The sequence below is a fragment of the Lytechinus variegatus genome, chromosome 7 (genome assembly GCF_018143015.1).
Source record: "Lytechinus variegatus isolate NC3 chromosome 7, Lvar_3.0, whole genome shotgun sequence".
In the NCBI taxonomy this organism is placed as follows: domain Eukaryota; kingdom Metazoa; phylum Echinodermata; class Echinoidea; order Temnopleuroida; family Toxopneustidae; genus Lytechinus; species Lytechinus variegatus.
Genome location: NC_054746.1, coordinates 10,435,714 through 10,454,482, shown reverse-complemented (window position 1 = coordinate 10,454,482; position 18,769 = coordinate 10,435,714). Strand labels below are relative to the sequence as shown.

Here is an 18,769-nt window from a genome sequence, read left to right as displayed (position 1 = left end):
TGCTTTGCCCCGATCTACCGCTGCTGATGGAACATGAGATTCACAGCATTTTGTAGTTAAAAAAATATGAAATGATGTTAAGGTAGGCCCTATTTGATTGCTGTTTAATACAGCTGCATTGTTCTGTACATGTACTTCATACTGTGCATGTGTATATATATATGGTGTATAGTGTGTACATGAAAAATATCCATTCATCCAGATACAACTTTTGAAATGTGCAGTTGAAAATATTGAAGATACTGAGTTCCTCATTCATACTGTACATTGTACAATGTTCATGTTGTACATGTATGTCCTTGCAAGAAACTCTTCATAGAGCTACATGTAGGAGTATTGCTACACTGTTCATGTACATGTATCGATGACAATACACAGCTTTGCATTCTTGCATGACTCACCTCCTTGGATTTCTATTCTTGAAAGGGGGCCTCACAGAATGCCTTGCAGAAAAATTGCCTCACTTTTCAAATCACTGTGTGAATGTTAGCAAGCGTTCGAGAGCACAACAGAAAAAAACCTTTTATTCAATTTCTCTACTCTCCAAAGCCTCTGTTTCCTGGGGTTCCCACTTGTAGATTATATCTATTGTACTTGTTACTTGAAGCATTCGGCTGTCCTGGTTCAAAGACGTGGCTTGTGTCTTTTTTGTGAATACAATGTAGTTTACACATTTGAGTATTTGGTGTGAAACCTGTGGTTATTTGACACATACACTTGATATTGATATCAGACAGATACCCATACAGTGTATGTATCTGCCCATGCATATGATGTAGGCCAATACATGTACATGTAGGGCCTACATGTACAATCATAAAGCCAGTCTTTTTTATTGAAAAATGCTTCCTTGTTGAGGATTGACACAAAATATTTCGGTGTGTAAGCAAATTCTACAATTGTATTTAAGAGGTCTATTTTTATAAAAAGCTTAGTTAAGATACTTTAGATTAAAGAGGGTTTCGTCAAAGCTTACATGTACATGTATGCACTACAGATATCTACATGAAGGCCTTGAGATAGTAATTTATTTTGACTTACATGTAACTGTCAAATAGTAAGGCCATAGTCAGAATGCCAGAATATTAGGATTATACCAGCACCTTTATACATAGGGCCTACATGTACATGTATGGTTGGCCGAGTTGATTACACAGTAACATTAATAGCAAGATTCATGAAGTTCCCTGGCTGGATTCTCACTCAAAATAATGATCATTATCCAACAAAAAGTCAGCACTTTTTAGGGGCTAGCTTGACATTTTCTTTTGAAATATCAAATGTGACTATACAGAATGTTTGCCAAATTACACATTTTTCATGTACTGGTACTCATTTGTACGTGTACATGTACATGTAGTTGTGAGCAGAGCATGATCCGTTAAGGGTTCGCATTGAGGTGAAATTTTTTTTTTTAGATATTTCTATCAAAATTGTTTTTAAAATGATCTTTGATATTTCAGGTTTCAACAAACTTTGTTTCATGAAGATTGATGATTCCGAAAGTACTGGAATAGTCCATTTTATTCATGGGGGTGCTGTTACCTCTCATCATGGACGGACATTTTTACTCAAATTAAATTCACTCTAGTTTTCTTGTTATCAAAGTTACTCTAATTTGGTTTGGATGTTCTTGCACTCTGAACATTAATCTATTATCAAACATAAAACAGTAGAAAAAAAAATATTGGGAACTAATTTTTTTTGGTAGGTTTTAACATTTCCATTTTGAAATTTCCGTCCGTGATGAAAAAAAAGATGAAAAGTTTTTTTATTCTTTATCAAAATAGAAATGAAAAATAAAAAGGTGCAGAGGTATCTCACTAAACACTGTATGTCATTTTATTAGAACATAGCTGAAATCCATACATTTTATCTATATCATAAACTCAATAAAAAATGATCACGGACGGACACTAATTTCATCACGGACGGACAAAGTAAATTCACTCAAATTCAATTCACTCTAGTTTTATTGTTTTCAAAGTTATTCCAATTTGGTTTGGATGTTCTTGCAATCTTAACATTAATCTATCATCAAACATAAATTATTAGAAAATAAATATAGGAATTCAATTTTTCTGGTAGATGTTAATTTCCGTCCGTGATGAAATTAATGTCCGTCCGTGATGAGTTTTTATGATATGGATAATATGTTTGGGTTCAACTTTTTATTCTTTATCAAAATAGAAACGGAAATAAAAGTGTGTAGAAGGACCTCCCTAGACACTGTATAACATTTTATTTAAACATAGCTAAGATCCATACATTTAAATCAATAAGAAATGATCACGGACGGGCATTAATTTCATCACGGATGGATGAGTGAGCAATAACTCCAAATACTGCTAATACTGTAGAATAATCCATACATGCAAATGAGAAACTTCAATGGTGAGCAGATTATGAATTTTAGTTTCAATTTGCAGTGAAATATGGCACTGAGAATTATTCAGAACTCAAATGGATGGAAACCTACAACTCTCCTAAAAAAATATATCTTTAGATGTTATTGGGGCTAATTTATTGTCAAGAAATTTGTTGAACATAATTGGAATGAAGATAAGAGTTGGAAAGCTACATATATGCCAAAAAAGCATAAAATAAAATGTGGTAAGAACAAGTCCAAAGCTGTAGATTTAATCTATTCAAGCTTGCAGAAAGTGATGGAAAAGAAGAAAGTAGAATGCATAATCTGATAAGCTGAAAAATCATCAATTTTTCCATGTACAAACCTATGGATTCACAATGCTTCTAGATGTATAAACCGAACATGACATCATGGTCTTGAAGCTTGGGAAAAGTACAGGATTACCTTTTTTCGAAGTCTATTTTGGAGCTAATTTTAAACAAATTGCTTATCTGGTAAACTATTCATTTATGAAGCTTGCACTGCAGTGTTAAGAAGTATTAAGCTTTTGATTGGTATGTGATTTATCAATTTCAATTTTAGATTTGGTCAGGGCCTAAATACATGAGGGCTGTTGATTTTATGGGGTGTCTCCACATTAATACGTGCCAAATATGAATTTAAAGAGAGCCTCTGACAAGTTTTGTGGTCATACATGTGTACCTGATCCAACAAACAAGCATAAGGATCAGCAACCTGTGAATCTTTTGGATTTAGGTATTAAATTTAATGGACCTAAAAAACATCTTTGCTCTTGGAAAATTAATGCCCCAAAATGTATTAACAATAACATGTATCATCATGATATATCATAAAAATACTTGTATCAACATGATCATTGATAGATGTTGATTTGGTACCTGCATGTACTAGTATTCTGTAATTTAAAAAGAAGACAATGTGCATTAGGACATTCTTTACATTTGATTTTGACAAGAACTGTGTTTAAAGCAATCGTCAGTCTAGATTATACTGTGCGTCTGCATATAATCAAGTTGCTACAACTAAAATCAAGTTGTAGCAACTTGATTGTGCAACTAATACTGTTTATCATATTAAATAATGTACAAATCATCAATACAATAGCATTTGTTTCTCAAAAAAAGTAATAAGAACTTCTTACAAGGTACTTCCAATGTATTTTAATTGTGTCCGTCCGTGATGTCCGTCTGAGATGTCCGTCCGTGATGGAAAATATTTGCAATTCTCTCAGAAGTTTAATATTGATTAAGAATTCAATATGCTGAACATAAAAGCTAACATACCTGAGTGTAAGTTGCATTAACAATTATTGGTCAATGTTAAGCTGTTTAGATAGAAACATTAAAAATGTACAAAAATTCCGAAAACCACATTTCTATCTTGTCCGTCCGTGATATGGCACATTTAGTGGATTCCTATGTTTGTAGGTAACCATGGCAACAAACTTTTTTCATCATTCAGCATACTTTGTCCTACCCTTCTCTATAAAACACAAAGGAACTTTGTTCATCTTATTCCTAATTTGTTACAAGCCTTCAAAGTTTCCAAAATCTATCAAATGTCCGTCCGTGATGAACCGATCACGCTCTTTACATGTATTAGCTGGCATACTGCATATTTCATATCTTAAATGACAATTCACTCTTTACATGTACTGCTATTTTCATGAGGAGACTCCCAGAAAATATGTGTTTTTGCATTGATCATAATAAATAAACAAATCAAATTAAACTCTGCATCACAGTATCATGTACTAAGTACATGTAGTGTTGTAGATCTACATGTACATGTACACTTACATACATGTACTGCAGATTAGTCAAAGGATCAGTCAGCTGGAAAGAGAGGTCAATAAACTTTCCTGAATGACAGTCATTGTTGGAAATAGTGCATTGTTATTGATTAGTGTTTTGTAATTAAATGACAAAGCATCGATTTGAAGCATGTCTGAGGAAAGTTCAGTGAATTAAAAGAAAATGCGGAGATAAGTGAATAAACATGGACAACTTCCTGCATCAATGTCTATTCAACAGTTGCATTCAGAATGCAGAGATTAAAATCTTTATGAAATGGATTTATTAGAAATGTCTGTTTTACATGTACATGTTTGTAGGCTAATAATCGGCTCAATCCAAATGGATAACTGTGCTTTATTTTACATGTATTTTACTCTATAAATTTAAGAATAAAATCAATAACAGATCAGAATACACTGTTCATGTACCTCACGTGTGTGTACACATTTTTGTTATTTGGTCAAATTATTGGCCTGCACTATACACATCCTTTCACAGGAGGCCTACATACACGTATTAGTTCCTTGTAAATATAGCTTTTATTTTGTTTACAGCTTAGATGTTTGTATTACTGTAAAAAACTTTAAATATTCAATTTTAAAGGAAAAAAGGATAGAGGGAAAATCAAAATCAAATCTTTTTTTATTATGTACAGTATGTAGAAGGCGTGCATTTATAGGTTTACAGCTGTACATGTACGCCGTGCCTACATGTACATGTATGTTTACATTTTGGGGCTGTTTTGTCCTCATGTATCTCACAATATGATACATAGTAACTGCTTGCTTGCTAGTATTTTTACTGATTAATTTTGTTTTAAATTGAAATAATGACTAAGATGCAAATACTGTATAAAATGCAATGATTCCTGTCAGTACACTGCATCCCCAGGTGAAAGGCCTATAGATTTATTTTCAAAAATATTTCTAAAACAAGGGCAGCTGTTGTATTTCAAAATTGATTTGAAGATTGGGAAATTGTGTGGAAGTGGCAGCAATAAACTTTCTTCAGGTGAAGTGTTGTCAATCATAGCGGTTCAAGCTAGTCCTATTCTTGGATGTACCTGGGAGGGCAGAAATACGAGCACCTTGGTAAAATGCAATCATCAATCACAAATTTGGAAAGGGAAGCTTATAAACACCGATTGGCCTTGACTCGCAGAGCTCCAAATCCGTCAATATGGCGCTCTATCAGTGTGAGAGGGTGTGTTTAATGAGGCAAACAATTTACTTGAAATGGGAGGTTGAATATGGAGAGTGCATGGCAGTGTTTGCCCTGCACGGCCATCACCAATAATGTACATACCTTTGGCTGGATTGAAAATATTTGCTAGAATTTTGGGAGACAAAGGCAGAAAGTTGTTTATGAATTTCATTTGTGTACATTTCGTTTGACTACAATGTATTGTTATTTTCGATCTATTGACACACAATTTGAATGAAATTGGACTTTGATGTAGAGCCTACATGTACATGTATGTGTATTGTGGCTTCATTCATGTATGTGTGCAGGCCTGATGTGTGTCAGGAAACTAAATAAGAAATATATTTTAGTTATGCCATTATTGTAAATGCTTATATGTACCTTCTAATTTATGTATTTTGAATTTATATTAAATATAAAGGTGTAACTTGCCAAGTTGTTTTTAGAAAGGAAGAAATATCTCTGATATAATATTTCAATGTTACCATACATGTATCTGTCATGGAGTGGGAAGGGCCAATGGGTGATTCATTAAACTCTACACTAGGTCCAGATAATGACTGTCCTGGTCATTGGCTTTAATAGCAGGAAAGGTCAAGGGCTATATCTGCTCTGATAGAGATGAAAATAATAGGCCAGAACAGGGTACATGGAGCTAACTTACACCTAATAATGATGATAGCAGGTATGGCATGTAAGATAGACTTATATATCAGACCTCAGTGTTCTTGTGTTAGTAGAAATCAATAGATATTGGAGATTTTTTCCAAAATTGGAAAATGTCCTCATCTAGTGTTCGGAAAGAACATGGTACATGAGCAATAGTGGAAGAAAGTTGAACTACTGTACATGTACTGTGCTACCTCGGGAAAATAGATAGGGAATCCAGTCATTCTGGTTTTCATTTTAATATCGGGAAATGTAAATCAAAGTTCATGATCAGAATCATCAGATCGTGATTTACAGATATCCTTATATAGCAAATTGCCAAAAATGGGAAAGTTATGGAATTATAGATTTTGTTCAAAACTTACTTTTAGTTTTAAAATCATTATCATTGCAAATGAAATTGAAAGAAAATAAAAGATGACGGTCAGGTAGCCCTCCATAAAAAGTGAAATTTCCTTGTTATTTAGGAATAATTTGAATTAGTATGAAAAGTTATTTTCTACATATTTTTTTCCACAAATTTTTCCATGAAATTTTAGTTTCATTTGGAGAAAGAAAAACTGAAAGCAGACCCCCATACCAATACTGTAGGCCTTGAGCCTATTCTTATGCCTACTATTTCCTCAACTTGAGCATTTCTGTTCCTTGGACATTGTTGAATTATTTGGTGTAATTTCTGAAAAGAAAAAAAATATTGAGAATTAATATTTTCTCCACATGTCTGTAGAAACGAGAAGGGTTTACTTTTATACCCGCAGGCCTCCATTTGATATGGGCCTACATGTACATCTAGTAGATACAAATGTACAGTGTAGGCCCTATTTTCCTATGCAAGCAAATCCCTGCATTGACTAGAATAAATGGTGACTCTTCTTAAATGACAGTGCTCATTCAGGGTATCACAGGTGTAATGTTGATGCCATCTTATTGAAAGGATGACTGCTGAAGTTGCAGTGTATTATTTAATCTAATATTTGGATTTGACAGTTGTTTGTTGGATTGTTGATGAAGCCCCTGGGACTCCCACCGTTCAGGCTGACTTCTGACACAGTGTACTGTAAACAATTGCCTGTTGGAATTCTTTTAGGCCTATATACTTTGAATTGATCGTGAACCTGATTACTACATGGGCCTACATGTATTAGCCTATATTTCATGTGGGCCCCTAAAAATGACTCAGATTTTATTTTGTTTTTTACATTGTTGGGGAGTTCATGAAAGACAGTATAATTCCATGATTTATTTCATGTTTACAACCATTCATGCACCAATTAGAAATATGAATTTTGCTGCGAGTGGGAGGCTAATCCGGACAAACCTGATTTAAAATTTGGATTGACTGACTGACTATTATACTGACCCTTCCCAAATATGCAAAAATAAAAACCTGACATTTACCCACTTTTCAACAGACAATAGGCCTTCATTTTTTATCAGAGCTTTATCATATGGTCAATTCCAGCGTAACGGACATGACGTTCAGACAAATTTTTGTAATTCAAATGTTTATACAGTAGAATTAGCAGTCTTTTGATAGTTGTTACTAGGCTTATCAGACACATTTAAGTATCAGTTACATACACATAAAATTTCAAATCGTTTCATTGAACAGTTGCGGAGAAATTGCACTCTTTGTGAGCGTAACGGACATGACACGAAATGGACGAAGCATTTTTACCTCCTATTGCTTATCAAAATTCCTGTGAATTCTTAGATTGCATGCACCTGACATTGGTGTTAATTTAACCTTAAGACCATGCTCTATCCATAAAATAGTGTTTAACAACAGTTTTGCAGTGCATTCTGTATTCCTAGCTCAAAATGTAGCGTAACGGACATGACACACGAAGCGTAACGGACATGACAGTTTTGTCCACTTTTTGTAAGCGAATATAATTATTTTATTACAAGATATGGTACAAGTCTAATTGTTTACATTTTAAGTCTAGAGGTTAGAGACACATTTCATAACTGGTAATCTGTAATATCTCCTATTATTTTGCAATTTGAGAGGGGGTCTTTTTGTACAATATTTATAAAACACAAAAATATTTAGAAAAATTTATTTTACACCGGTTAACAACAGTTAATGAGTATTTTCCAGTTACTACCATCCGCCACACCTAATTAAAGGAAAAAAAGTTGATAGAAAAGATTATTTTTTATTCATGCCCTAATATTTGATAATATACTAGCGTAACGGACATGACACCCTTACGAAGTGAACTTCATCAGCACTTCTTAGTTTGAAAATGGAAGAAATATCAATAATGAATGTAATTATGTAACAGCAAAGTACCTTTACTGACACTCTAATGAAAAATATGTAGATATTATTAGCAGGTATCATTAAATTAATAGCTATAGCCTAAGTGATAATTTTATATTGAATACAACGTTTATCATACCACTACGACACACTGAGAAGACCAAATCTCATTTTTTTGTGAGAAGAAAACAAAATTTACCAGACCTGTATAAATCCAAGAAGAACATATTATGGAATGTATTGTATGATAAAGAATATGTACTAGTATTAATGTCAGTTTTAAGATTACAAAAAATGGTATTAAAATTTAATAGCAGTACCTGGAAAGCGGTCTTTCATTATCGATTATGTATGAGTTGAAAGGTAATTGGAATGCTTGTAAATAGCTTCTGAGATTTTTTTTTCATTCAAAATAACTATCATCCTGAGTATAATCATCCTTTCATCAAATCTTGGATGTTCTAAATCTTACAATCTTGCTTGCTGACAAACGTGGCTGTATCTACATGTAATTTCGTTGTATTGTCCGCGCTGCTTGTGTACAATTGAAGATACATCATTCAAATCGTTATTATGGCTGACCAAAATACTATGATATAATTTATTGATCGCGCCACATTCTTTCCACGGCCCCTTTGCTTTGTGATACTGCAAAGAATTGCCACTGTAAATTCATGGATTCATAGAGCTACATGTACATCATGAAACACAGATATCCAAATACAAACTTGCTTTTAAATGTGATCCCATGCCATCACTGAAGAAGTACATGTAGAGGTTGGTGTAAGTCAGATACTTTGAAGTAATATCATCAATGATCATTAATTCACAAGTTGGAGTTTTATCATGCTCCAAACTGTCAGTGCAAGAACCTAAGATAATCAAATGTTTGTTCAAACACGAATGATGCAGATTGTGATCTGAGTATGTTGCCAGATCTAGCTGCATCTTATCCTAATATTATGTAACATACCGTTAATTCTCAGAAAAATCTACCAGAACAAGAGCTGAACTTTCATCATTCACCAACTTCTTAATCTAAAAATAGCTTGAATGACATGCAGATTCTAGGAAATATTACATTCAGCTATCCTCAAACAATTGAGACTAACCTCAGTCTGTGACACTGAGCCTAATATTTTGTTTTTGTAAATGCTGCCATTTGCCATATATAAGGCGTCATGTCCGTTACGCGAATTGTCATGTCCGTTACGCCATTTTTATGAAAATGAGAAATGGTAAGGGAAAATGATTGCTACACATGGTAGGGGGTTTAATTCTAACATAGAATCTGAATCTGCAGTACCTTTAGACAAATTTCCTGTAAGCTGTGAAAACTTTAAGTGAAAAACGTAACGGACATGACACTGATAATGGTAAAGAAATCACACAAATCTGAAGACAGATTTCTGTAAAATTGATGAATGACATAAAATTCAACAATTATTTTCTGTTGATTTAAACATTAATCAACTATTCAAAAGTTAAAAGAGACCTCTGGGACCTTGTTTGCTTTTAGTAGAGACAGAAAAGATGAATTGTTCAAAAATAGCCACATTTTTTACATTTTGCAATATACTATTCTATTTTTTTGATGATGGAAAAAACTACAAAATTTTATCAATATTGCGATTTTTCTATTGGAAATTGAGACTTTATAGATTACTTTTTAAGAAAATTTAACTGCTTGAGTGAAATCTGAAACTTCATTTTTTCTCTAAAGTGAACATTTTCCATGGAATTGCCCATATGCTAAAATTGCTATCCCATTCCCATACATCAATCCTCCCGCAGTAGAGATTGGAATACGCCTCTTCCCATTTCAAGCCAATCTACCATTCCATTGCCCAACATATATCTCACTCATCCACATCGACTGGCCTGACAATGATATGCCTTTTCAATAAATGAAAGGATATGAATTTCGTTGCTCAAATCTCTTCTGCAGATGTCTGGCATGTGCTCCACAAGGTTTCCTATTCACATCTGAAGATATGTAGCTGTGTCCTTATTTATTATAGCATTCGTTTTCTGTAATCATTCTGCACTTTGGATGGATTAAATCTAGTAATAAATGTACGCAGACATCATAGAACATGTCAGATATGAAGGTTGGAGAAATGACAGACCTACTTAATTGAACATGTGGAAAAGACATTGCTGTAATTTTGCCATCTTTCCAGAATGTGTCCATTAAAATTAGTTGATATATTAAAGGTTTATTTTGCAGGTTATATTTTTGCTGAATATCTAATACCTACTAGTGCTACCCTCAGCCCCCCCCCCAAATTGGTCAAATGGGATGCAGCACAGTGAGCACACTTGATGATTTGTAAATGTGCATGTATGTTAAAAAGGCTGTACCGGGGGATGTTTCACAGATATTTAAGTATGACTTAAATGCTGACGCGTATCTGAAATACGACACGCAATCTTATTGATCAATACGCAGTAGTGTGCATCATCTTTGCATGATCTGACCAATGGGGTTACGGTATGCCTTTTGTAACGTGCGCAATAATGCATTTAAGTGCGACTGTAAGTCATACTTGAATCTTTGTGAAACACCCCCCCTTCTTCATTTTCTAGTTAGCAAAAAAAAAAAATTTAATCATGAAAAGTTCATCCAACAACAGAACTCAATCCATCTTGTGTTTAGTTTGAACATAACTTGACTGCAACTGTCGCTGCCATGGTCCTCACACTGCCCACAGGCAACATTTCTACAGCAGACTGACTGTGCAGAGCCTTGACCGAGATGTTTGTTCTAGTGGGGCAGCACACACACACACATACACACACACACCATCAGTGGATACCATCGCTCCATTCGCCCCCTGAGGACCCTGATGACCATACATAGCTTGGCTGACTCTCAGCAGGGAGGGGGTTTCTTCAGGTCATTCCTGCTGGTTTAAAGGGGTCAAACTACTGTTCGCAACTCTTTGATGACATGTAATATTCTGAATGTGTGCTGTATACTGTACATGTATGTACATACAGGTGTAGACGATAATATTCAAATATGTGTAGTACATGATGATGAAATGCCTAATTACCTGTATATGAGCCCCCCCCAATATTTTTTTGCAATATAGGCCTAGATAATTATAAAATGAAAAAAAAATATTAGCTGAACTTTGGTCTGGCGGTTGTTTCCCAAAGCTGTTCGTAAGATACAAATGACTTTACGCACGACTGGTGACCCCTTCTTATGCTCGATGATACGTACATCCCTTTGTCATTCATTTAGAACATACATGTAAGAACATGTTCCAATCGTTCGTAAATCTTTGCGAACAGCTTTATGAAAGATGTACACCAAAATATGGCTTTTATTAGGCCTCTATTGTACAATAGAAGGATATCTTCCTTGTGGAATGGAAGGATTTTTTTTTTGGGGGGGGGGGATAGGGATACAAAATAAAAATCCCATCAAAGTTACAAAAATATTCAAACAGTTCAATTCTGAAAAAAAGTTTGTTGAAACTATAGGTATCATAGGACTTCCCTTATCTTGCAATTTTCACATGAGAAATTGCAGGTGTTTCTTCCCCTTTTTATGATCACGTTGATATTCAAATGATTAGGTCACATGTCTGTCATGAGATGTGAATATCATAGTAATACTATAGATTTGGATCATATTTTGTCATTCTTGAAGAGGAAAATATGAAAATATGCTCACATTACAAGAATTTTGCTTGGTAACTTCCTATATTCCGTACCTTGTGATTGCTAGAGCATTTGATCTGAAAGTTTATTGCTGCCACTTCCACACAATTTCCCAATCTTCAAGTATGTCCATTAAATCTAAAACTGCATGTGATCTGTTTGTAGTGCAGTGTCTGAGCTAATATTACTCTGGATATTGGATATTGATTCTGAGGTTGAATTGCAGGATGACAGAAAGCTCATTTGTATCACCCTTTTATAGATCCTTTGGGAAAAATCTGTGAAACTAAGATGCACAGTGATTACTTGTGTACTGTAAAGTGTGAATTCTATAAAAACATAAATATCAGAATCCCCCAAATCAGGTGTCTTCTCCAATAATTGGTTATTACACAATTCATTGACTACATATACAGACCTATAAAATTTGTCAAATGAACATGTAAAATGACTCATAATGTGTAGTAGGCTTTAGATGTACATGTATGCTGTGCAAACCCTTCACTCAAGTAAAGGGTCTGAATTGCAGCCTACTCATGCATTGTGTGCTGAAGGCCCTCTCGCAAGTTTTGTATGTGCTAGTCTTTGCGTGGAGACACACTTGTTGATCAAAGTTTCAATCAGGGTCTGTGCTTGCAGACTACATGTACATACATATATGTGTTGGCTAAATATCAGAAGAGTGTCAGGTGTAGGCTATCCGATGAAAATTCAGATGTTTACTTTATTTCGTCCCAAGAACTTCAATTTGTATCTTTATTACTTATTTTGAAAAAAAAATGGCATTATCTAGAAACATGCATGTTAGAACTGCACAGCTAGACATTCACATTGCAGATATGGACGCTATCAAAATTCACTGTGAAAGCATTCTATTGAATATTTGCCAATTTCTCTGTGCAATTAATCATCTCTCCGATCTGAGCTCCCCTCTTTACGTGTTAGTGATTACTGCAATGAGTAAACTCTGATTTCTATTTGCCTTTCAGTAAAGGTTAATCCCTATGACAGATCTCCGCAAGGGGAAGTTATTAAGAGCTATGGAAATACACAATCAGCAACAGTGAATTAATGTGTACTTGTATATTCCCCAACTACTAGTAGACTACAGGTCTAGGCTTACATGATATTTTACTGTACATACATGTAGTACACAAACGTGAACTTCATGAAGTACCGTAAGTAACGGTGTATTAACCGCACCTTTTTCTCGGCGGGATAGAAGCAAAAGTCGGGGGTGCGGTTTATACACGGTGACGGGTCCGAGCCAGCCCGCCGTAACCCCTCCCGTACATGTACGATGTCTGCCAGTTCACAACATGTCGAGTGGCCGGGCGTAGCCGCCCAGGCAATGTCGTTTAGAGGGGTATGAGCCGCGGGTAATGGGAAGCGAACGATCTTAATTAAATGATGTCCATAACAAACGCACCCACCTTCATGACACTAATTTTGACTTTATTCTCGATTCAAAGCAGTGAAGTTCCCTGGCTAATTTAAAAGGGACGCCAAGCATACTCGGTAATATTTTTGTCACCGATGAGCGAGAGTTGAGTGAGCTTGCTTAGATTGCGTTGGAATGTGGTTATAATGCGACTTAAGCTGGCGCTATTCAAAGTCCCGTTTCGCGCCAGCTTTTTTTTGCCTTCCTGTTTGCTTTTCATAAGATACCATGTAAACCATGCACGAGAGAGACGGCACGAAGCCGAAAAAAACAACTGGACAAAATGTCAATTTCTTTGTTTCTTGAATCTTCCTGTAATCCCGTATCCAAAATTCATGCTAAGACATCAAATTTTCGAAAGTGATTGTGAGGTTGTGATGCAAGAAATGTGAATGTTTCTTCCTCCTACGCTGGGAAAGACACAGATCATAATTTGATGTACTGGCATGACTGGTACTGTATCGTAGTTTGCAATGTAATGGCAGTGCTATGTGTGTGTGTGTACACTGTGACTGTGAGGTGAGTGAGTGTGTAAGTTGCCAATATTGTCGGGACCGTTCTTTCTTTCTAACATTTGTAGATGAATTGATCAAGAACAGCAGATTTCCGCATACCGGTGATCTCTTTGGATACTTTGAAATATTAAAAACTTCGATTTTGTTTCTTCGTACCTCAAATATGCATGTAAATGTAAGATTTTTTTTTTTTTTTTTTTTTTTAGTCCAAAGTTGGGGGTGCGGTTAATACACCGTTACTTACGGTACATAATTTACATGTATGTTTATTTGCAGGTAAATTTGTTTACAAATATTTAAAAATTTTATGTGGCCATCTGTATGCCACGGTAGTTCCTGTGAATCGTACATGTATTTATTTTCATTTAGACAATTTTAAAAAGATTTTTTTTTTACAGCACTACTTCAAGAATGAAACTAGAGTGTGGTGTGTACAGTACATTAAGCTTTTAAGTTTTAACTTTCAATATTACTTTCATGACACTTCATGTCTCAGAAATGAAGAAAATTAATGCACTGTAATTTTTAGCAGTTTTTAGTGATATTTCTTTGTTTAAATTTATTTTGGATCGAATTTAGTAGGATTTTACGTTTTTTTTTCACTACAAAAGTACTTGAAAACAAGATATGAATTTTAATGATATTGCATCATTGCACCTTAAAAGAGAACACTTTTAGTGTGCACCTATTTTTGTGCACTACACTGTACATTCTTAAAAGTCTAGGACCCCTGTTACATCTGAAAGTTTCCTACCCGAGACCCGACCGAGTCCACTTGCAACCTTGACTGGATTATTGGTGGATTAGCTTCGCGAACGGACCGAGTCCGAAATGTGGTCTGTTTACATCACAGTGTTCATTCCCTCCCCTATCGCCCTATCTGTACTGTTTCGAGCGGCATCCGATTGCTGACACCTTTGAAAGGCGCTCTCGATCTAGGCTCCGAATAATTCGCGCGTGCTAATTGAAGTTACCCGAGATTCTGAAAGAATGCTGATGATCCCAGCAGTCGTTGAAGATAATTTATGATCGACTTGAAAAGGATACGTTTAAAATGCTTCTTTTCACTCAAATCAAAGACTTTATCAACGAAGAACGACGGGGCTGGGGGGGGGATAGCGCGCGCTATGACGTAATTTGACAGCTGGCGAACGGACCGAGATAGGTTCGAAAGCTTGTGTGCGTTTACATCTACGAATCGGTGGACCGGGGCCGGCCCGATACCTACCCGAGACTACCTCTGGATGTGGTCTCGGGTAGGTTCGCTAAAAGGTGGCCCGAGGTAGGTTTGGGATGTTTACATCTGATTTCTTTCCGACCCGAGGTAGGCCCCGGGCCGGCCCGAGGTAGGGAATCTCTCAGATGTAACAGGGGTCATATAGGCCTCCATATGACATATCTAGCTGTATGACTTACTGAGCTACAGTTGAATAAATGCTCACAGTTTAATGAGAAAAATGAGGGAATCTAATTGATTTGTAGTAAGAATCCTGTATAATATTAACTTTCATATAGAAAGTTTTGAAATTATAGGGAAATAGCACTTTTGAACAATAATGGAATTTGGGGATTCATTTGTGTTACAGATACATTTTCAGGATTGTATACTTGAACCACAGGAAAGAGAAGGACTGCTCTATCTCTTTCAAGTCATTGTATAAATTTGCAGAGAACAATAATATACTTCTTCTGTAATATCTTGAATTAAAGAATGATATTTATATATTACAAACCAATACCAGTCTGATGATGTTCATCAATTATATTCACCATTTATAATCTAAAGAATAAAGCGCTCTATAGAGACATAATTCTTACTTTTATGAAAGTGGAATATCATATTATTATTATCATTATTATTATTGATATCATTATTATATTCATTCTTGCTCTACAGGTGTACAAATTGACTGGTCAGACCACATGGTCTGGTGGGAGGATAAGAAGATATGGCTTCAGAAGACCAGATTGACCCTCAACAACTATGGTGTCCAGGCTGGGACCAGACTACACTTCACCCCTTGCCACAAGACTCTGAGGCTACAGCTCCCTGACATGCAACTCATTGACCGTAGCGTCAACTTCTCCAAAAATGTTGTCTATGCTGTAAAAGAAGTCTGCACAGAATTAGGTGAGGAATAGATTTTGATTGACTTCAATTTTTTTGGTAGTTGCTATTCTTTTAAAGTTGCTAATATGGAGAAAATTGTGAAGGACATGAATGGAGGCCTTGTAGTATGATATTTTAGGCCACTTTCCTATAGGGTGGAACAAATATTTAAGGTCAGTGAAGGGGACATCAAGGCCAGTCACCATGGCATCCATGGCCATGGCCTTTGATGGCCTTAGATTAATTAAATTTCTGTTAATGAAGTGTTTTCTTGCCTCTTGAAGTATTTCTGAAAATTGACCTTGTCTTCCTTAAAGTTATGACCTTGTAGAATTAAACACTTTAAATATTACATCAACTGCCACAGGTATCAATCATTCTGAAGAACTGTCATTTCTGCGCAAACCAAAGAAGAGTTCCAAGCAAAATGGGAAATCTGCCGGGACGCGTAAGAAGAAAGAACGCGGGGACCGCGATTCAATGGCATCCAGCAACAGCAATGAGGCAGCATCAATAGGAAGCATGGACGGTATTGGACCTACAACTCCCACAAGGAGACCTTCACCAGGGAACTACAGGACACCCGGACAGAACGGGAACCCTGGCTACAGCTCTGGATCCAACTACTCTGGAAGCATTGAGAACTTGAATACATCGCTAGTGAACAGTCCACAGAGGCCCAGTGGTGAGGCCTTCGAAGGTCTTATCAGGCCATCATCTTACAGAGAGAAGGCCTCTATCAATGCAGGGTAAGTACCTGTGGGTAATGCAGTTTGGGGAATGTCTGGATGATAGACTAGCACTTCTTATCATCAAGTCTTTGTTAACCTCTGACCTGTTGAGCTTGAATATCTTATCAAGTTTCATGATATAGGTCATATTTGGTGTAAACATTTGTGAAGAAGAAAATTCTTTGGCATCAAGACATATGTGCAGCTGCTTTTGATAAAATTATGTGCTTCCCCCAAAAAAGTCAGAAACATCTTCAGAGAGATTGAACATGACTGAAGCCCCATGGAACATCTTTGGGAAAGTCAGGGACTTTGCCCATATAGCCAAAGAACATGGCACTTTTTTTATCCCGGCTTTTATACACCTGACTTAAAGCCTTCAGAGGGAATCATGCACGGAGAGCTCCATACTCCTTTTATCTGTCAACCAGTTATGAAACTTTATAAAGCCGTTGAAAGATTCGCCAAATTTGTGGCAGCGACGCCCAGCATTTGAAATGTTGGAATAGGTTAATCTGGAGGTCAATCCCCCTGCATTACAGGCGCAGTTCAAGTTCATTGCTGTGAATGTTGTTCTGTTTGTTTAGGCCTTCACTTTCAGTGGATGCCCATGGAGACTTCTACCGTTACATTTGGTTTGAATTTGGATAGTGCAGGGTTACAGTAATTGCAGTCAGCACGTATTGAACTTGGTGTACATGTAGGAACCCAAAGAAGGTGTTCTCAAGAATTCATTATAAATGCTAGGTTTCTCAAAGACGCATGTTGCTAACAAATCAAGTTTTTAAGATTTGGATTCTTAATAATATATTTATAATATTCAAGTTTTTTTTCAGAAATCTCCTCTTTAATGATAATATATTCAGGATATATTACTAGTACATGTATGTTCTATGGAGGAATAGAAAATAAAAAGATTCAGTGTCATGTACTGTAATTTTTGGGTTTAATGAGTATGATACCCAGGGTAGATATAAGGGTTAAAATTGTAAATAAGACCATACATTATTTATGAAAATGACAAATATTTATACAATTGAATAAAATAAGAGGTTTTGTGAAAGATTGATAAAAATTAATGATTTCAAGCTAATTGATACAAAAAGCGATTGAATATCATAAAAATAGCTTAGAATGTTATTTGATACTTGATTTAGACGGTTATGACCGTTATATAGATTGTTCAGAAAGCAATTGTTTGCACTTGATCAGGATTGATAGTGGGGCATGTTTGCCTACATGTAGGCCTACATGTTGGCAGTCATGTCCCTAACTGTAAACTTAGCTGTGACTGCTGATAAATCCCAGAACATGTATCCCCAACAGCCTGCTCAGATTTCACATACCATATCATAATGCTATTATGATTGTTTGTGTGGAGAGAATAAGAGTTGATGTATGGGAATGGAGATCTCTGTGAATTCTGGAGCCTTTTCATGTGAGTGGTTTTGTGCAAGGTTCCAATGTGGCCTTAATTGCATCCATCCTTTCACTGGAGAATTATGAAAATTTATAAACATTGTAAAAATACTGAAATTTCAATCAAAGTCATCCTTATTTGTATCCCAGCTTTTTTCTTATAATATTTAGTTTTTAAGCATGACATCAATCATAAATAAAATGCATTTATTCAATGAAATTTTTTTTTTCATATTATTTTTTTACTACTGCAGCAAGGAAATAATCTGTATCGTTTTAATGGTACACTAATGTAATAGCGAGTGAAAATTTATATTCGATGAAATAACTCTGCATACAGTGCAGTTCCTTGGAGTTGGTGCATGGGAAATTGACCACAGTTTGCATGCACTATTTGAGATTCCCATTCATGAATTCCGAGATGTGTGTGGACTAATTAGACTAATCGCAGCACTCAATAGTCCAGACTAGATTGGTCCTCAACATCTCTCTCGAATTGAAATAGTCTGCACCCATTCCACATCCACAAATTTCGGAAAGGGGTATCAC

At 35.6% G+C, this 18,769-nt stretch overlaps 1 protein-coding gene across 4 annotated transcripts in view; it reads left to right on the top strand.

Moving 5' to 3' along the window:
• The window catches only part of LOC121418419 (fermitin family homolog 2-like), an 81,019-nt gene that overhangs the window by 11,798 nt on the left and 50,452 nt on the right, over positions 1-18,769 (top strand). For all 4 annotated transcript variants that reach the window (XM_041612269.1, XM_041612267.1, XM_041612266.1 and 1 more), the window contains 2 exons: positions 15,858-16,091; positions 16,438-16,819. In XM_041612269.1, the coding sequence (XP_041468203.1) occupies positions 15,858-16,091; positions 16,438-16,819 (616 nt within the window). The remainder of the gene's footprint in view (positions 1-15,857; positions 16,092-16,437; positions 16,820-18,769) is intronic.